The sequence below is a fragment of the Sphaeramia orbicularis genome, chromosome 17 (assembly GCF_902148855.1).
Source record: "Sphaeramia orbicularis chromosome 17, fSphaOr1.1, whole genome shotgun sequence".
Classification (NCBI taxonomy): domain Eukaryota; kingdom Metazoa; phylum Chordata; class Actinopteri; order Kurtiformes; family Apogonidae; genus Sphaeramia; species Sphaeramia orbicularis.
This window is the reverse complement of record NC_043973.1, coordinates 8,552,311-8,573,892: the sequence shown is the minus strand read 5'-3', so window position 1 is coordinate 8,573,892 and position 21,582 is coordinate 8,552,311. Positions and strand designations below refer to the sequence as shown.

The 21,582-nt window shown below is 38.5% G+C and overlaps 1 protein-coding gene across 7 annotated transcripts in view; it reads left to right on the top strand.

The window, feature by feature from the left end:
- Positions 1-739: 739 nt before the first annotated feature.
- LOC115436573 (ATP-dependent 6-phosphofructokinase, platelet type) overlaps positions 740-21,582 on the top strand; it is a 49,986-nt gene continuing 29,143 nt past the window's right edge. For 2 of the 7 annotated variants that reach the window (XM_030159449.1, XM_030159446.1), the window contains exons 1-10: positions 740-967; positions 5,981-6,054; positions 9,276-9,353; positions 10,667-10,856; positions 12,148-12,313; positions 12,660-12,704; positions 13,808-13,916; positions 14,830-14,925; positions 17,727-17,819; positions 17,974-18,099. In XM_030159449.1, the coding sequence (XP_030015309.1) occupies positions 859-967; positions 5,981-6,054; positions 9,276-9,353; positions 10,667-10,856; positions 12,148-12,313; positions 12,660-12,704; positions 13,808-13,916; positions 14,830-14,925; positions 17,727-17,819; positions 17,974-18,099 (1,086 nt within the window). In that variant the 5' untranslated portion in view covers positions 740-858. Of the gene's footprint in view, positions 968-5,980; positions 6,055-9,275; positions 9,354-10,666; positions 10,857-12,147; positions 12,314-12,659; positions 12,705-13,807; positions 13,917-14,829; positions 14,926-17,062; positions 17,159-17,726; positions 17,820-17,973; positions 18,100-21,582 lie in introns of all 7 variants that reach the window. The other 5 variants (XM_030159450.1, XM_030159447.1, XM_030159448.1 and 2 more) reach the window with 3 other exon arrangements.

The window sequence follows — 21,582 nt, the reverse complement described above, 5'->3', positions numbered from 1 at the left end:
ACATTTCAGGTTCATATTTGTTCAGGTTATATGTATTTTTTGTGAAATTATACTTTGTTTTAGTGTAAATACATGAAAATATTTACATTTACAAAGAGAACAATTTGGAGTTGTCATTACATCCACAAACTTTCAAAAGATGTGAATAACATGAACAAACTGGAAAAAAAGTGTCATTTTAACAATATTCTGCCTCAGTTTATCATTTACACATGTACATTACAACGTACAGGTCACAGCGGATCTACAAATACACAAAGCATTTAGTAACAGGCAGAATATTGTTAAAATTGTACTTACTTATCTTAAGACATTTCAGGTTATTCACATTTTTTGCAAAATTATACTTTGTTTTAGTGTAAATACATGAAAACATTTACATTTTCAAAGAGAAACATTTAGAGTTATTATTTATGTTATTATGATAGTATTTTAGTGAACCCTACCCACTTGAGATTGAATTGGTCTGAATGTGGAACCTGAACTAAAAGGATTGTTAATATCTTAGTGTTTTTGCATTTCTCAAATTCATCCCAAGGGCCGGACTGGACCCTTTGGCGAGCCGGATTTGGCCCCCGGGCCGCATGTTTGACACCTGTGTCTTACATGATCGACGAGGTGTTTCTTTTGAAGGCCGTAGTGACACATCACTATTGAAGGATCTTTTATGAGTGGGCGTATCTGTGAGTAAGGAGTGGGCGTGTCCGGTTGCAGTTCCACTCCACTCTACCTTGTCTCCAGTGTCAAAGTTATCAGTGTGCCTGTGCGGCAAGTCTCGGCTCGAATCGGCTGGTCTCGGCTCGGTTCGTTCTGCAGCATACAGTACTTCAGACAGTGACAGGGACCCAACGGGCGCAGATGGCGAACATGGCAGCACCGAAGCGGCAAGACACTCGCAAATTTTTCGAGAATCTGTCCGGCGCCGGGAAATCCATCGCCGTGTTGACCAGCGGAGGAGATGCCCAAGGTAACGGCACCGGAACCGCATTACCAAATGGGTAGTGGCCGGCTTTACCGGGGCGGGAGGGCCGGATGAATGTAAGCGTTGTTGTCCGACGGTATTTGAGATTGTGTTTGAATGTAGAGGTTTGTCCAATCACTATCAGAAAAAGTCTGAAAAATGAAGAAGGAACAGGTTCAATTTCATCTTTAGAGCAAACGTGGAAATGAACTGTGTTTTATGTGTATACAGTATTTTTGTAGTCGTTTTGCTGGCTTACAGTCGTCTGTTAAATGAGTGTGATCATTACTGTTATGCAACAGCTGATGCTCACATTCACATTTACATTCACATCACTCTGTCACGAGCTACAGGATGCCTCAGAGGATCCACAACATCCATATGTGTAATTAGTCGAAGTTCAAAATGTTTCTTTTTATTAAAAAAAAAAAAAAAAAAAATCTGCATGTGATTGGGATTTTATTTTTTATTTCTTATTCAGCTGGTTATTATTCAGTTGATCAGTAATTGAGAAGATGCCTCCCTTTATCTTTTGTCATGCCTTCTGCAGTAAAATGTAGGCTACTAGTCTATGTGACAACAGGTTTCTCTTCATTGAAATGTATTTCTGTACTAGTACTAGAGTGAGCATTCCGACCAGGGAACATAACAGCGATCATTTAATGAAAGTACTGACTTTGATTATAATAATGGTCAATATGTCGTAAAACATCACTAGTTAGTATTAACGCGTGCCCTCCCTCGCAGATGATCCGTGACAGGACCACGGTCAGTGGAAAACCCGCTCCCGGTTGACCCTTTCAGAATAAATGTCTTGTGGTCCATTTCGAATGGACGAGGTTCTATTTTTAGTCCGGTTTACGTGACTTCCTGTGTGTGCACGCGGAGTGGACGCTGTCAGCTGAGGTGTACGTGAGAATCCTCGGGTAGGATACCGTCTTCCATAAAGTAGTGAATGAAAGTGAAAGGAAAGAACGCAAGTGGAAAAATTCGTGACTGTTAAATCGTGTTTAAAATAGATGCTGAATAAACATGTGCGTGTGCATCTGATGGTTGATCCCAGTCCTGCTTAATCCATGTATTCAGTTACAGTCTGTCACATATTGGAATGTGACATAAGGCTGTGCATTGTGCAGCAGACTCTACTGCAGGTTTCCTCTATGTGCTGTTACATAACACTGTCCCTAGAGCATGTTTAGCTTGCATCTGCCTGTCGCTGCAACCAGGCCGGTCCCATTGAGATGGTGGCTCTCTTTTTCAAGTGAGACCTGACCAAGACGGCAACGATACAGTCACATAATTACAGTTTACAATAGTAAAAGGATTTTCAAACACACACAAAAAAACATGTATAATTAGGCGGACCATTTACTGTGGAAGCGTATTGCATTCACACACAAAAATAAAATTCGGCTCTGTTTTTTCAAATTAACTAGATAATTATTTCGTAATTACGAGAAAAAAATTAGGCTCTGTTTTTCCGAATTAACGAGATCCTGTTTTCTGAAAAAAAAAAAAAAAAAAAAAAAAAAATTAAATCAGAAACAGAGCCGATTTTTTTAAACTTATTTTTTCTCATAGTTATGAGATAATTATCTCTTTAATTCGGAAAAACAGAGCCGATTTTTTTTTTTTTTTTTTTTTTTTTTTTTTTTTTCCAGTAAACAGTATCTCGTTAATTTGGAAAAACAGAGCCAGTTTTTTTTTTTTTTTTTTTTTTTTTTTTTTTTACTTATTTTTTCCTCGTAATTACGAGATAATCATCTCGTTAAATCGGAAAAACAGCCGAATTATTTTTTTGTGTGTGAGTGCAATACGCTTCCGTAATTTACAGACCAACATCCTTGATTCCAAATATTTAGTCACAGGAATCAGTGATTGTAGATGGAGCTCAGACTGAAGCTTTTTCCAGGCGTCAGGAGCTGAAATCCTAAAAGATTTCTTTTCCAAATTCAATTCTTATTTTTGGAACAGTTTCATAGTGCTCTTTGAGCGGAGACTGTAACTTGCACGATTCCAGGCTACGTGAACATAAATAAGAAGGAAGTCTCCCCAAAATTACTATGTAAATTAAAATATACCAGTGACTGAGCCGACCAGCAGATAATGATGACCAGTTGACTTTTCTGTAGAGAACACTAATGAGTGAAAGACGCACAGTTTGTAATGAAGCTCAGAACCTAGTGGTAAACACTGTCCAAAAGGGGAAGAGAATGGACAGGTGCATTCATATAAAGGATGTCTCCAATCCATGAGTTTCCGTTTTACATTAACCCACAAAGACCCAAACAGCTACTGGAAACCAAAACCATCTATTGATCTAAAATGTTTGGCATTTCTCAACCACTAATCATAACGATATATGTAAATAATTGGTGTAAAATGCAGTTTGTCATCTTTTCATGGTTATCAGATATGACCCATTTCGATGTTCAGAGGCTCCTTTGTGAATGTGGAAAGAATGTCATCATTTATTCACCAGCAAAACCCATGGAGTTTGATGAATGACAGTGGATGGAGACACTCGGTTTTACATTCAGTTATTTATATCTTTGCTGAAAAAGTAACCCCCCACACACACACACACAATTTTCTCTATTTCTGATATAATAACCAACTTTACTGTGATCTTTTATGAACATCTACATGATCAGTAAATTTAATATAGGAAAATGCGTGATTTACACTGGAAAAACACAAAATAGAGAGGATATTTTTATAATATTTTTTTTTGACAGTTTTTATGAGTTATTTATCATTTTGTCATACAGAACATAACAATCGGCAGCAGATAACAGTTATAATCTAATAGTAATGGTAATTTAGGTTACAGTTATGAAATAGCAATCAAGTTACCTAATTAATTACATTTTTAGAGCAGCAGTTTATATAGCATTTCACAGGACTATGAGAAAAACCACACATTAATTGTATTTAAAGAAACTAATCCATTTGCCCCATCTTATTATGTAAAGTTCACCTTGCAGCCTCAGCCTAATTGTTAATCTCTCCATTTCTGAATTTCATCAACAATTTTCAACCCGTCCTCCAGCACCGGTGGATCCAGTTGAAGCCATTTACAAATGATTGTTTTTTTGTTTGCTTTTTTTGCTGCGATAAATCAACATTTTCAGAGAAAAAAATTTTGGGAACTGCCACTGAAGTAGCACTGGTTCTTTATGGGTTAAAAGAGAAACACATCTTGTTTCTATAATAAAATCCCAATAAGCAGCTTCAGCTTTTTGACAACATATAGAATGTGCTCCTTAAAAGACAAGTGGTCATCAGTTGGGAAACCTGCATATTTAAAAGAAGAAACTAACTTTATTTGGATGTCAATTAGAATATCACAGAACATCAGCTGTAGAACAAGCAATAGAACATAGAACAACATGTTGTGTTTCACAAAGCGTCTCAGATAGAAGTGAAGCTGCAACATGATGCAACATTGTGACGATGATACACACAAACATCCATGTGTACATTTAACTGTTGTCTCCTCTGACTGCTCATTACTGATACGTCAGAGTTACGGTCCTTCGGTGATCATTTTAACCCTATGAAATATTCATGTAGGGCGACACGGTGGTGCAGTGGTTAGCACTCGTCCCTCACAGCAAGAAGGTCCTGGGTTCGATTCCAACACCAGTCGGCGGGGGGTGGGACCTTTCTGTGTGGAGTTTGCATGTTCTCCCCATGTCTGCGTGGGTTCTCTCCGGGTACTCCGGCTTCCTCCCACAATCCAAAAACATGCACTGATAAGTTAATTGGTTAATCTAAATTGCCCATAGGTGTGAATGTGAGAGTGATTGTTTGTCTCTATATGTCAGCCCTGCGATGAACTGGCGAAATGTCCAGGTTGTACCCCGCCTTCGCCTGTAAGTAGCTTGGATAGGCTCCAAGCGACCCCCCGTGACTCTAGTGAGGATAAAGCGGGTTCAGATAATGAATGAATGAATGAAAATATTCCTGTGCTATTCATTCACTATAATATACATGAAAGAGCTAATATGCTTCCTGTCTGATAAAAGGTGGAATATCTGTCATATCTGAATATCTGAAATGTAATCAGTCACAGAATTATATTTACTCTGTGAAAACTAATAAGGTAATTATTTTAATTACTTGATCATGTATTGTATTGTATTAAATATGATTATGTATCGATAATGTTAGTCAGTTTAATAAACAGATGCACCAACCCAGTGTTTTTCAGTTCCAGGTCCAACTCCCAAGTGATACTATTCTGCATCATCTGATACCCTCTCACTATCTGGATCTGACTGATCAATTACTGAATTATGTATTTTTAAAGCATTAATGTACCAGCAGCTTGGTAAAACCTGCTGTTGAATAGATTGACCAGTGGATGGGAGCCTCTGTCACTGAGATCAGCTTTTTGGGTTGGTATCAGAACTGGCATCAGCGTGGGACTCACAGTTTCTCGTGGTCATTAAGTCATGACCCACTTTTACAAAATCAAATTAACCAAATCTATTTTTCAAAAACAAAAAAAGGCTTGTAAGTACATTTACTTTGTCATAGTGATCTCTTTTTAATACACTCTTTGCTATCTCTGTATTCTGAGTACATATCTTGGATGAGTACATACCTACCAACCTTGGTCTGAAATCTATGCCGTGTCCTTTTCCTAATTGATCGAAGTGATATTTTAGTGCAGAATCCTCAAGGTGACTCTGTGTTTGGGCACCCAGCCTATCCTGCTGACTCACTTCCTGTTTTTCATTTTATATTGCTCCTTATATTATATATCCTGCGCTTTCATGTTTAAAAATTTTTTTCAGTGGCTTGATTTCAGTTTTATGCATAAATAGATCTAGGCTGTAGATATGCCCTAAAAAGCTGAATATCATTTGCCAGTTAGATGGACACCAGTATTAGATATTCATCTAGGTCTATAGGTCATAAAATGAACCCTCTACTTTTTCACATAAGTTGATGTTGCTAATGATCCACAAGGCACACAAGAGGCAAACTCATCCTGTTCTCCTCTCCCAGGTATGAATGCAGCGGTCCGGGCTGTTGTCCGAATGGGCATCTATGTGGGCGCCAAGGTCTACTTCATCCATGAGGTGAGACATGACTCATAACACGGGCAAGGGTTAGGGCTCCTCAGGGTGGTCTGGGTAGGGTTAGGGTTCAGGGGTCAATTGGACTTTATTTGCGCTGGCCTGCAGACTTGAGCCCACCCTAAGCAGTATTATGGCATGGTGATGTTTCAGTAGATGAGGTGGGGAGCATGGTTATGATGAATGTTCTGACAGTGTTGTCTAACTCAGTCGGCTAGGCCCAGTCACTTCCCCCTGGAGGACCGTGATAAAGATCAGCCCAGAGCAGCCCCCAGCCCAGGGAGCACAGCAGCCACCAACTCCTCTACACTGGCTTACTGGGGATGATCAATTTTGTCAAAATTCTAAAACAAACAGTGGGGTTAGAAACTGGGGAGTGCGCCTCAGGGGATTCAACGTTGGGTTGAAACAGGAGGTAGTCATACACGCCAATCAGGTTAAAAGGAGCATTCACACAGATTAAACTCTGGTGGGTCTGAAACCTAGTGCTTGGTGATGAGGTGCTTTTGAATATCCACAGCCCACATCATTAGTGACTTTAGAGTTGTAGATAGATATTTGTGCCAGAAGCTTGTTTGTTTTAGCTTAGGCATGAATATAAGAAGAGTCACACCAATCAGTGGTGCATTAAAAACTCAGACCACGAACCCTTGAATGACATTTGAAGTGTATAACTAAAGTCTATTCATTGTACCACTGAGCCTGATGTATAGGGATAGAAAAACACAGGTAGTGACCTTTTGTTTTTCAGAAAATTGTTTCATTTTGTGCTTTCACAACATTTTATCAGAAAGCTGAACACACATGACAGCACATGACAAAAATGTAGTTGTTGTTGAAACACAAACTTCCGCTTCATAAGTTCAGACACCTTGTAAACATGATCCTCTAAAATATGATTAAACAAAATCACAGTTACATATATACTTATAAAGTTATAAAGTTTTTATATATTTCCTTGGACAACAACATCTCTGGTGCAACTCAGTCCCTTTAGTGTGCAACCAAGTGTATAACTAGAAGGCCACTGCACTGTCCATTGCACCACAGAGCTACATATCTATGGTGTCTTTACAGTGTTTCCACTGTGAACATGATGAACTCAGCTGGTGATGAGTACCGGTACACTTTCTTATGTAAAAAGAAAAAATGTGAAATGTGGTCTTTGGTTATATTTAGGTTAGCCTAACCCTAACATTTGATTGGAGATGCATTTTAAACAATATCTTTCTAAGGTCCAACAGATATTGCATTTTCCTTCTAAATCAAGTCAAAGATATGATTTAGAGTTTGAGTGGATTGTACCAGAGTGGGTGCATGAAGAAATATGTCGTTATTGTACTGTAGGACTTGACACAAGCAGGTGTAACAACATAAAATGTTATTTATAACAGGATTTTAGTGAGCAAGTGTACGACTAGTTCATTGCACAAAAACGCCCACCTTCTGTCTGACAAACACTTACTGCATCCATAACATTTTACAGCAAAGTTAAAAACATTTCATTGTTCATTCCTCAACTCAACTGTAAATACAAATTTCACCTTTTGATTCCATTGTTCAGTTGAGTTTTTCTTGCAAACTTAAGTCTCTAAAGCACTTTCAAAGATGCATGAAGCAGGAATCAAAGGAAAGGTAATCACAACTTGAAAATACGCTCCTTTATTTTGCAGATCCCTGCACTCTTTTGAAAAAAATAAGATAAAATAAAGATAGATAATGATTTCATGCCATACTGTCATGGAAAAGTGAAGCCAAAATACTGAGGCTAGTGGAGATGCCATGATGTCATGTTGCTTCTTTGTCGACCTAAGAAGTAGACAGTAGAGTTGGCTCTGACAAATTGGTAGTAATATCAAAGTTAAAGTATCATTTCTTGTAAAGTTTAAGCCACAATCACACTGCTCTTATGTGCAAAATAACATAGAATTTTCTTCGTTTTTGTTGCACTCAAGAACATGTATAATTGAACAGGCATGCTGCCAGCAATAGGGTCACACAGAGACTATCTGGTCTCAGTGTCCATGTAATTGGATTAGCAGAGGCAGGTTTCATCCTTCACCACTGCCTCCATCAGACTAAAATAACCACGTCTGGGCTGAGACTAATCATAGCTCAGTATCACCAGGATTTTTATGGTTTTGATTTGTGCTGGTAATTTTTGTTACAGTTTAAACATAAATGGAATTGAAGACAAAGATGCAACACACCACAGTATTATAGCCTCAAAGAATACCAGTATTGATTCTGTGGCCTGTATTTTGTCTGTGGATATGAGTCTGAGTTTGTTTCAGGGCTGCTGACATTTTGTCCAAGTTGAATCCTTTAATTCTAGTACCAGGAAATAGAGACGCACCTCTTCTGATTCTTACTTATTTTCCCGTTTTATTAGCTCACTGGCCAATGGGTCATGAGTTATTGTGAAGGCACTGTGTCCGGCGTCGTCTTCTTCATTGTCTTCGTCGTTTTATTTATTGTCTTCATTAGCAATTTCTTCAAACATCATCTCCGACAAAACTACTGGTCGGATTCATTTATAAATTTTTTATATAGCTTCCTTGTTATAATGTCTACAAAGTTTGATCAAAGATTTGAGAAATTTTGATTTTTTTTTATTTTTGGCGAACATTTGAAATTTTGCCTTTACTTATAATGGGCCATATTTTGATGGCTTACAACATGGAAATGGTTAGATGTATCAATATAGTTACTATTGAGCACTGATATGGAGTCATATATGGACTTTCATTTAATTTGTTGAGTTATCCTTAAGTGAAAGTACCACCCACTTCTATTGGGAAATTGATCTCCTGCATAAAGACCACAGGACAGAATATAGCAGCAGAACCTGACAACCTTGTAAATTCAACTTGGTATTGATTCTTGACAGAACATGCTGGTGAGATAAAGGGCCATTGTTCCTACTTTTTTATCTAACGAACTTACATAAGCCAGACATATTCTGAAAAGGTTAAAACAGAAACAAAAGTTCATGCTGTCTTGGTCTAACAAAACTTAACAAAATACTCACATCTGGCAGACCGGAGGAAAATCCATTTGAAAATTATCTACAGGAAAACTATTAACCTGTTATCCTAATAGTTGACAGTTAATTACTCCGTGTTTAATGAATTATTTATGGATCAAACATTTCAGTTTAACTCAAGTGATGTGAATGTAAATTACTTTAAATGGTCTGGTCGACTTTTGTTTTTTCCTGTCAGGGTTACCAGGGGATGGTGGATGGAGGTGACAATATTAAAGAGGCCAGATGGGAAAGTGTCTCCAGCATGTTACAAGTGGTGAGTGTGACTCTTTGCTTCTGTTTCAGGTCTAAATAAAACAGTCAGTTTTTAACATCACAAACTGCTCTGTATTGTAAATGCAAATGCTTTGTGACTAGACATCATCATCACTATTTTTCTGGCTTTTTTTTTGGAAGGGAGCTTAAATTGGTGAGAATGCAGGTAAACATAAGAATTTAGCTTCTGCCTGAACCTTTTCAGGCACCACTTAATACACAGGCCAATGTTTTTGTTTATATTGACCCTCCTGTTATGTATGTATTGTATAATATATGAATGAGGTCAGTAGTTATACACTCATTGCCTTTTGTCTGTTGTGTTGGTGAGCCTCTCTGTGATAAGAGATGATGATCAGTGGAAGTGACTCAGCAACAAACCTTTTAGCTGTGATCCAAGTGACGCTTTGATTGAATTAGAACTTTGCAATGTCCTTTATAGTCAGACTTCCTTTGTCTCTGCTTTCATTGATCTACAAAGTCATAAATGCAACACAGGAATAGACCAGCATTGTAGATTGTGGCATTTAAAGGGTACCTGTAGTGAATTTTCATTGCTAGCTATTTCAAAAGATCAGGTATAATACTAACAGTTTCATCAGGTAACTTACGTTATAGCCCCTTGTCAAGTATGTGCGAGCACTGTTGCTGCTCCGTCAGTCAGGCATGGTCAGTGACATGTTGCCTCCTTCACAGGCTGTTCCATTATTGGTAGTGACACAGTAACATTGTATTGCCCAGTTACCTGGGCTACAGTGGACTGGTCACTAACCCCGTGCAGCAGACACCTGTCTAAGATGACATGTTATCGGCCAGAGCTGGATTGTGTCCCTAGGACAATGGCTGAGTGCAAACCTTACAGCTGCACAAACAACAAGCGCAAACTTGTGCCTTCTACTCTGTCTCGCTCACTGACTGCTGCTTGTTTACTCACACTTCATCACCCAGAGTCAATGAGGGTACATCACTTCTGGCCGGCAATGGCTGCTTCCCATTGGTTTTGCCCCTGCATGTAATTCACGTAATTAACAGGTCCAGTGTGGTGCATTTGTGACGTTTTTTTAGTGAATTTGTGCCACTCTTTCTTATAAGTAATGCACAAAGCACAACAAATGCTATAAGCATGACCAGTACAGGTACACTTTTACGAGCTACATTGTTCCAAGAAATGACCCGTAAAGTATCTGTAATGAGTTGTCAAAAACATTGGATGGTATTTTTAACTGGATGTTCATACAGCAGCGTAACAGAAACAATAGGAGATGACACACACATAACACAAAATAATGTAATTTGGGTTCATGTTTCCTTCAGGGTGGCACAGTCATTGGCAGCGCCCGCTGTAAAGAGTTCCGGACCCATGAGGGTCGCCTGAAAGCTGCCCACAACCTGGTGCAGAAGGGCATCACCAACCTGTGTGTGATCGGTGGAGACGGCAGTCTGACTGGAGCGAACCTCTTCAGAGAGGAGTGGAGTGGCCTGTTGGAGGAGCTCCTCCAGCAAGGTGATGCTCACTACACCCGGTTGACTTACCTACCAAAGGGTTAGGGTCAGCCCATCAAAGACCTGAACTTAGAACTTAAGGACAGCCAGTCTGAAGACTACACCAATAGAGGAGCGGATTTGATCAAAGGGCAAAGGATCTTGTGGGTTCTTTGTTATTCTTTCTCAACCTTCTTCAGTTTGTAATAAGTCTGATGCTTGTTAGTCCAACTCATAATTCTTATTTAATGGCCATACATTATGTATATGTGGACAGGACAGTGTGCTAAGTTAGCTAATTCAATTCAGTTCAATTCAATTCAATTCAGTTCAGTTCAGTTCAGTTCAATCCAATTTTATTTGTAGAGCCCTATATCACAACGAGGTTGCCTCACAGGGCTTTACAGAATTAGTTGGGTATGAAAACAAACAACAGTCAAATATACAGCAGATGAAGGAAATGGATTAATGTACCGGGCATCCCCCGTCCTTAGACCCTCCTTCTCAGCAAGGAAAAACTCCAAAAACCCAGTGGAAAAACAGAAACCTCTAGGAGAACCACAATGAAGGAAAGATCCACTCCCATGGACAGACAGGCTATAGATGCACCAGGACTGATAAATGTCCATTTACTGATGTCACCTGTTTAATGTTTTGTCCATTCTGCTGCTGACAGGTTGACTAAATATACTAAGTTTCACAGACCTCTGAATTGAGATTGTATATCTCTTTACAAGGTTTGTGCTCCAAGTGTGATTCTGCTTTGTCCAACAATAAATCAAACCCATAAAATTAGAAAAATTTGCAAAAATTTTGCACATGTAAGAAGCTTGACTGTGAAATTATTTTCATTTCTAATTTTTTACGCATGAAAAATCAGTTAAAATGGTCATCAAATTCAACTTCTGTGTATCATTTAATCTATTATAAAGCATTACACAATTTTTGAGAAACTTATATTTTTCATGTAAAATATTAATTTAAATCAGATCAGCATCTGAAGCTTTCAGATAAATGTCGTGGAGTAATGAGTACAATGTTTTATATCTGAAATATGGTATGGTAGAAGTTAAATATGTTTTTATGCTGATATTATTGAATTGTTCTTGATTCATGCTTCATGCTATTAGTTTTGTGCTTGTATGTTTTACTCAGATATGGTCAGTGAGGCAAAAAGCAACAATTCTCCTGAAGTTAACCATTAGCCAAAAGCCATTAGCTGTAACAGCTTCTATACAACAACCAATGATGGCAAAACATCCCTCTGGCTCAAAGGTATCACAGCTGTGCTTGTTTACTTTGTGTTTGTTCAGGTCTGATTGATGAGGAGGCAACCAGGAAAAACTCGGCGCTACACATTGTCGGCATGGTTGGCTCCATTGACAACGACTTCTGTGGGACCGACATGACCATCGGTACCGACTCAGCCCTGCACAGGATCATTGAGGTGGTGGACGCCATCATGACCACGGCTCAGAGGTGACACCAGGGTTAACTGGTTAGACTAGGGTTAACTCTAACCCTAACCAACTTGACACCCAGCAAAACACACTATGACAGCATGATGCAAGATATTACAAAACAAGTCAGAGAAAGGCATTCTGACAAACCTTTAGGGCACAATCAACTGAATGAATGTATCTATGGACAAAGACACTGTAAAGATACACTAGAAATGTTTCATTAGAAAAAAGTTTTCCTCAAAGACATGTTTGTTTTAGATAAAGTTATATGAAGATATGTGTTAATGTGACTGACTACTGTGTTTGACTAAAAAGTGCTTTTTCATGTATGCGATGTTCCTTCTGTTTTTTCTCTTTTTCAGCCACCAGAGGACATTTGTACTGGAGGTCATGGGCAGACACTGTGGGTAGGCAACTAACTGTCACATTATAAAAGTAAAGAGGAACAATCAAAAGAACCAAGCTTGTGAAAGCCAGTCAAATCCATGTAACGTGGAATTTATTAGTTTTATTTTTCAGCTGCAGATGTATTTAGTTAAGTTTAGATGCCAGAGCTACTTGATCCGGTCAAAGATCATGGACTGGGGTTCACTATGTTAACTGCATGTTAGTCGGACTCAGAAGATATACGCCTTTGCAAAATCTCTAGAATGAAAATAAAAGGCCTTGTTTTCTTTGAAATAATTATGACAGATAAATCAAATATTTCTTCCACTTCTACTGCTTTTGAGGGCTGTAGGTGGATTTTTGTTGTAATTGCTTTGGATGCATTTAAAAGCATGAAAAACTTTTGACTTATTGACCAACAGGACGGGTAAATAACAAAATCAGCCCCCATGGTCCCTGTGGTTGGTCACACTTGTTGTACAGGAATATTGCATAAATGGGATATTATTCTAATTGATAACTAGAAAAGCACTCGGGGAGTGCAGACCTCCACCAAGGCAGATCAGTCCCCCCACCCCACCTCACCCCCCCGATCACCACCAAAATTCATTTGTTCTTTGTGCCAGTATCAACATTTCCTGAAAATTTCATCAAAATTCCATCAAAGTTTGACTCTCTCTTGTATCTGATATTTGGCTCAGGGCCTGTTTAGTGCCAGGGTTTGGTACCCATTCCTTCTTTTGAGTATAGATTTGTAAGAATATGGGATGCACTTGAATGCACCATAAAGTCCCTTTCAACGCCCACACCTTGACTATAGAGGGTTATGTATGTTTACAAGGTACACCTGAATAGGCAAACTGATACCCTAATGTGGGTTGGATTTTTGGGGGTCACAAGTTCACCATATCTGTTTTACAAAACTCTACAATGTAGTTTTCAAAACATCTGAATTAAGCAAGTCTCATGTTACCTCTTTTTAACATTTTTCAAGTTTGGAAATGGATAATATTGATAAGGAAATTTTTAGGAGTATATGCACTGGGAAATTGTCAACTCACTTTGTGTTTCATAACAAATAGCTGTTGTGTTGAAGTAAAGGCTGGTTTCAACCTGTGTGCAGGTATCTGGCTCTGGTCAGTGCTCTGGCATGTGGAGCAGACTGGGTGTTTATTCCTGAAATGCCACCTGAAGATGGCTGGGAAGATAACATGTGTCAGAAACTGTCTGAGGTAACTTACCCAAACACCCACACTGCTTCATAATGAGCATCATGTATGTATTTAACAAATGGACTGTCTCACATGTACATCCACATTGTATCATTTACAGTGTATTATTTGAAAAACAGTTCAGATGTTTAAAACAATGCAAATAATTGTGTAATAGAAATAATTTCTGAACAAATTTGCTAAGAAATGTTATAAGTACTAGGTTATGTTGTGTTTCACATACCCCCAATTTGTTATAAGTTGTTCATGATGTTTTTAACGTAGATATTTGAAATAACAGAGGGGCAAGCTATGCCAAACTTCTGAAAGTGACTCTGGTAGGACTTGAACCCACAACCTTTGAATAACATTTTATGTGTTCAACTAGAAGTCCAACATGCTGTCCATTGCACCACATATGTAAGTTTAATGTCACACAGACTGTAATCTCATGTTTTCATACAGCCATATCAATTTGGGCTGTCATATTTTCCTGCAAAGTTGACGTCACCGCATTATTAGTGGTTGAAACAAAATGTTGCTTAAGATGAACTAACTTAAAAACATGAGCCTGTGAAACACCATTGATCAAACAGTTGAAGTTAATGTGTGCTGTATAATACTATTTTGCATGTTTCTTCAGAAAATGTTGACTTTGGTGGGACTCAAACCCACAACCTTTGAATGACACCTCGTCCATGCAACTAGAAATCCGACGCGCTGTCCATTGCACCACAGGGGCAATTATTTTACAACTGTTATTCACTTCACATGGGGGTGCTTTTACAACATTTCTACTTGTATTCGCTTTGTAACTTTTAAGTTCAAGTGAAAACATAAACATCATCACATGGTGAAACAGTTCTACATCAACATGCTGTTCATCATCTGTTTCAACTGCTTACCCTGGAGAGTGTGTTTTGTTACTATCCAGAGCCGATCACGAGGTTCCAGATTGAATATTATCATAGTTGCTGAAGGAGCCATTGACAGACAAGGACAACCTATTACCTCTGACTTTGTGAAGGATGTGAGTAGAGATGAGCTCAGAGTGACGCAGAGGGGAAACCAGAAGCTGGAGGAGCTGACAGATACCAGCGATAAAAGAAACAACCTGTAGACGTCATTGAATTGACGTTCTGTCATTGATAGGACACTTGCCACATTCTGAGAAAAAGCATGATTATTTTTCATCCTTTTAGTACATGACTGAGATTAGCAACTTCATTCCATATGTTTTGGGAGTGGATTTTATTGTACTCATATATATATATATAAGTCATATTTTAACAAGTACAAATATGGGTCCATATTCTTATCAGCAACTTTGTTGACTGGCCGATAGTAAAAATCATAAGGCAAGAAATATAAAAGTAGGGGGGTGTGCCACTAGGACATCAACCATTAGATTGTAGACTGCCATTTTCAAACCTTAAAATCTTGTATTTACTTTAAAAACACTAAACAGATTTATACAATAATAATCCTTGCCCTGACCTCTGACTTTTTGTCAGTGTGTTGTTATGTGGCAGCAGAGACCTTGGCCTATGCCCACATGGTGTAGTTTTCTTCTGTTTTGATATGTTACATCCATAGGGGCATGGAGCTCTGCCACTCTGCCACTGTATTTGTATCTCCAGTCGCAGTATTGCACCGCATATGCAACATAAGCATAAAGCAACCCCAGTTCCCTTAGTTTTATATATACACACACACACACACACACACACACACGTATATATATATTATATATATATATAATTCTATATTGCTCACTCTCCCACCGCTCTCCTTGTTAGCTGAGTTAAGAGGAGGTGCCGACTCTGAACAGCTGTGTGGACAAATGCAAGTAATGTATAGAACATACTCTAAGTTTGGCATTTGGTCTTGGTTTTTTAAACCAGCAGTTGCCATGTACTGAAAGGGGAGAAACACTTAAGCACATTCCATTTTGTTCAGTCAGATGTGTTTGCTAACCTTGCACTGTAATGTGTCCATGCAGTTCTCTGAGATCTATCAGTTTTAGCTGAGGATGTGTTCAGAGGTCACAATGTCTTTGACAGTTGGCCTTCAAAATCTGATCCATTCATCAACGAGTCATATCACGTTTATGAGAATAGATGGGCATGATGTCACAGTGATGTTGACGATAGGGGGAGACACACGGATGCACAGCAAACTGAAATATAACTGCTAAAAACTAGAACCGCTGTTAGTAGTATAACTGCCAATAACTAGTACAAATACCCATAACTGTTAACAGGTAACTGTTATAACTACTACTATGTCCATGTAACTATATAATAAATACTATCACCACTATATGTATAAATGAATAATAATGATGGAGGCAGGAAAGAAGCAGGTCCAGAAATGATCCAGAGAAAACCTGGAAGGACATAAAGTATGGAGACTCTGTGGAAGAAGTCAAGTCAGTAACATGTAAATTCTGCAGCATGAATAGAGGAGGAGAGGGGAGGTCAGACAGGAGGAGGAGCAGAGAAGAGCTCAGTGTATCATGATGTCTCCCAGCAGCCTATAGCAAGCCTATAGCAGCATAACTAAGAGCAGCCTGAGCCGCCCTAACTATAAGCTTTATCAAAGAGGAAGGTTTTAAGCCTTCTCTTAAATGTAGAGAGGGAGTCTGCCTCATGGATTGAGGCAGGGAGGTGGTTCCACAATAAAGGAGTTTGATAGCTGAAGGCTCTAGCTCCCGTTCTATAAAGGAAGAACAACTTCTCATATCGTTCACTAATGAATGTTATCTGCTTTAATTTGCAGGCTAGTTGACATACTTTAGATAAGGATAACAACTTCCAAATAACTGGCAATAACTTCATAAATACTAAATCATCAGAAGCTCCAGAAGTTTTACTCAGCGGTCAATGAAGCTGCCACTCACTCTAACCATTACCCTAACCCTAACCCTAACCCCAACCCTCACCCTAACCCTAAAGAAGCCAAGATAGCAACTTAAATATGAATCTTTTTCACAATGTGGCTGGTTCCTGCTAAATAAAGACAATTTTGGCAAAAGCTAAAACTGTTGAATGACATGGTTTGTATTTTGTTTGGCATTGTCATCCATTAGCAGGTCCAGCTTTTGGGAAGGCAAAATGTTTTCTGTCATGTTTTTCAAATGCTTGTGCCTCTATATATTCCTCTAGAACCGTGCCGATAAGAAAAGGCTGAACATTATTATTGTAGCAGAGGGTGCCATAGATAGCCACAGCAAGGCTATCACTCCTGATTATATCAAGGATGTAAGTATGGCATGGTGAATAAACCCAGTCACATCACGGCTCCACAAACTCCCCTTCAGAAGCATGGATTTGTGTTCCTCTATGGTTTGATGTTGGTTTCCATCAGGATGACACACGGAGCACGAAGGTTCATGTCACATTTGTACATATGTATATTGAATTGAATTAAATATTGAATGCATGCTTTTTATGCAGTCTGCACTTCCTTTTCCACTTTTTCCCCATTCATCCTTTTATTTTAGACTTGATTGCATCCAATTTTCTCTTGCACCTTTATTTAAACTCTGCACACTGACTGCTGCATGTACATTATGTTGCACTTGCTAACATGACCGGAGATGTTTTGCATGTTTCCTCCCTCTGTCATTTGTTTTTATGCATGAAATTTGTTCACATTTATATGAATGTTAATTAGTTATGTAGTATAGCAGGATGAAGCAGTATCTAGTATATTCATAATAGTAACAGTGTTCAATAGATTTTAAGAACATTCTGAGTTTTCATTCTGTAGTAGTTACATAATCTGACTATATAATTTCATTCATTTCTCTGTGTTGCTCATGTGCAGCTGGTAGTGCAGCGCTTAGGTTTTGACACCAGAGTCACCATCCTGGGCCACGTGCAGAGAGGTGGGACCCCCTCAGCCTTTGACAGGATCCTCGTAAGTCATGACTCAAAGAATAAACTGTCAGTTATAGCTGTGGAATTATGAGTTGGTCACAGCTTTACACCTAGATATTTACTGTCAATGCAGACTTCCTAATGTAGATTTCAATATGATTTTCAAATGTCCTTTGACTCTTTGACCCCTGCAGGCTAGTCGTATGGGTGTGGAGGCAGTGCTGGCATTATTGGAAGCGTCAGCTAACACTCCAGCCTGCGTCGTGTCTCTGGTTGGCAACCAGGCTGTTCGACTGCCACTGATGGAATGTGTTCAGATGGTGAGAGGCAGGGAGACTGAAGTCTCACAAGGACATTGTTAAGTGCTGAGAGCAGAAAATGAGACATATAGACTTTATATTTCAAGTACATAATCATAATTGTAGGCTAGGATGCACCCAGACTTAACTCACACCAACCTTTGCTCTATAGTTTAGCAAAAGTAATGAGAAATTTGTTACATTTCTACTTCTGCTTGAAAATGAAAAGTCTGATGCAGGAAGTAGAAAATGTTTCAGGTAAAACCCTTTGCATGTTGGAAGTAGTCTGTATCTGTTTTTTTGAGTTGTACATTACCAGTACATTCAGACTTGTAGCCTTAACAGTTAAAAGGTCAACTCTGATGGGACTTGAACCTTTGAATCACATCTGTGTTACTAAAAGTCAAATACCTGTCTGTTGTGGCACAGAACACAGTGGATTTGATAACACACCAACAGATACTGTCACAACTAAATTCTTTTTAAATGCAAGTACTGATGTGATGCTTAGAAGGTGCAAGATTTGCTTGAATAGAATAGAATAGAATAGAATAGAACTTTAATGTCACTGTTACAGGATCTATAAAAATCATTTTAGCGACTCTATTTCTTTTTAACAGCAAATACTTACAGTAAAATGCAAAAAAAATAGTATAAAAATAACACTCTATAGACTGTATAAAAATGCCCCACAAATAATACAGAAAAATATTGACAATATACAAAACAATGCAATGACTATACAGGTAATATAGGATATATTAAATAATTAATTTTCTTTAGAAACTTTGCCAAAGGTATTGTGAAGACAAAATACTCCAATCTCAATCAATCAATCAATCAGTCAATCAATCAATCAGTCAAATTTTATTTCCATAGCACCAAATCATAACAAAAGTTATCTCATGACACTTTACATATAAAGCCGGTTGAAACCAGACTTTCAAGCCAATTTACAGAAACCCAACAGAATCCTCCAGCAGCCAACACTTGTGACTGGTGATAGTAGTGAGGAAAAACTTCCTTTTAACACACAGAAACCTCGAGCAGACACCGACTCCTGGAGGATGGTCGTCTACCTTGACCAGTTGGGGTTAAAGAGAGAGGGTAAAGGAAGAGAAAAAGAGTGAGAGAGAGAGACTGGGGGAGAGGGGGGGGGAAGTAGGAGGAGACACATGAATGCAATTGATGCACAGCAAACTGAACTTGAGCTGTCAAAAAGATCAGCTGGTGCTAGTATAATTTCCAATAACCAGAACAAATGTCCATAACTGTTAATACTACTACTACAAGTACAAGTATTAACAGTGGATATACTACTACCACAACAGTTAATACAAGTAATAGAAACCTCTACCATCTATGGAACTACATAATAAACACTATCACAACTAAATGGATAAGTGAGTGATGACGATGAAGGCAGGAGAGAGGCAGGACCACAGCAGCAGGTCTAGAGTTGATATATTTTTTCATTAAGAGTGAAATGGCTGACACTGGAAACTTTTAACTTTGGTTATCTTTGGTTTTGTTCACCATTTACTGGTGAGACCCCACAGTGGCCTCAAGAATACAACAAGATCTTACCAATGCTATCTTCTACAAAGAACCAACATCTGTTGTGACATTTATCATTTAACTGTTCCCAGAGTTCGAAGACTGAAATGGGGAAGCGAGCCTTCAGTTTTGCCTGGAATACAGGGTTTCCATAAAGTCTCTTACAATTTAACAAATTTATTACAAAAGCAAATGAATAGACAAATCTGTGGAAATTAGTACTAGCTGAAAAGTAGATATGTAAGTTTTTTTGCTTAATTTAGTACACATTTATATGGGCACCATTAGTTGCATGAAGCACATCAAGACAGTAATGGATTTCTTGCCATGTTGGCTGTAGCATAGCCTCATCATTGGTGGCAGTGGTATCAGTGATCTTTTGCTTCAGGTTGTTGGTGTCCCTTATCTTTGTTTGATACACGATATCTTTAACAGAACCCCATAGAAAGAAATCCAGGGGAGTGATATCTGGTGAATGAGGTGGCCAGGGAATTAGGCCATTCTTTCCTATCCACCAGTCTTGAAATATTTGATTTAGGGACCCACCAACATGCAGTCCCTAATGTGGTTGTGCACCTTCTTGCTGGAAAATGATAGTTGGTTGAAGATCATCCATTTGTGGTGCCACATATTAAGTCAAAACATCAAGGTAAACATTTGCAGTAATTGATCTCTCATGGAAGAAAAATAGACCAATGATTTGATTACACATGATCCCACAATGTAATTAAAAACTTTGATAACCACTGAGTACATATAACAAGTCAGATTAACATGGCTTTTGTAATTTTTTTTCTTTTAATTTAACCTTTATTTAACCAGGAAAAAGATCCCGTTGAGATTAAGAACCTCTTTTCTAAGGGAGCCCTGGCCAAGAGACAGCATGAAACATAACACATAGTTACAACATACAGTTACATCATACAGTTACAACATACAATAATTTACAGGACAAGTCAACCTATGAAAAACATGCAAGTCATTGAGTTGTTCTCCAGCACTTTGAGTTTGGATTTAAAAGCATTCAGGGAGATCAGTTCAGTCAGTTTCCAGTCTTTTAGCAACATATTCCATGTGCAAGGAGCAGAGTACACAAATGCCCTTTTACCCAGCTCTGTACAGGTGAATGGCACAAAGAGGAACAAATGCTCATTCGATAGCAGACAATAAGAATCAACACTTCTTCTTGTTATTAAACTACAGACATAGGAAGGCAGTAGCCCAAGTATGGTCTTGTAAATAAAGGTGTACCAGTGTCCCAGCCTCCTAGTGGACAGGGCAGGCCAACCCACTCTGGAATACAACTCACAATGATATGTCATGGCTTTAGAATTAGTAATAAACCTCAGAGAAGCATGATAAACTGTGTTAACCATTTGAAGACATTTGGACGATGCATTCATATAAAGTACATCTCCATAATCTAACACCGATAAAAAAGTGGCAGTGACAAGGTGCTTTTTTACATCGAAAGAAAAGCACGACTTATTTCGAAAGTAAAAGCCCAGTTTAAGCTTTAACTGCTTTACCAGATTTTCAATGTGGGGCCTGAAAGTGCGGGAGTCATCAATCAAGACACCAAGATACTTATATACATGAACCACCTCTATGGCATTTCCCTCAAAAGTAGACACTACTGGGATAGTTTCAGGCCACTTCTTAGAGTTTGAGAATAGCATCATCTTAGTCTTGTCACTATTGAGGATAAGTTTTAACTGAAGAAGTGAGTGCTGGACAGCATCAAAAGCTTTCTGCAAGTGTTTTATGGCTTGAATATGAGCTGATTAAGAGTTGAGTAATTTTGTATTTTAGTAATAATTTTTTTTAATTGTAAAGAGACTTTGTAGACAGCCTGTACTTTGCAATAGGAGCTGAAAATATAACAACTCATCTCATTCCTTCCTCATTCTCGTTTTGTTCCATCTTACTGACTAGACAGTGAGAGTC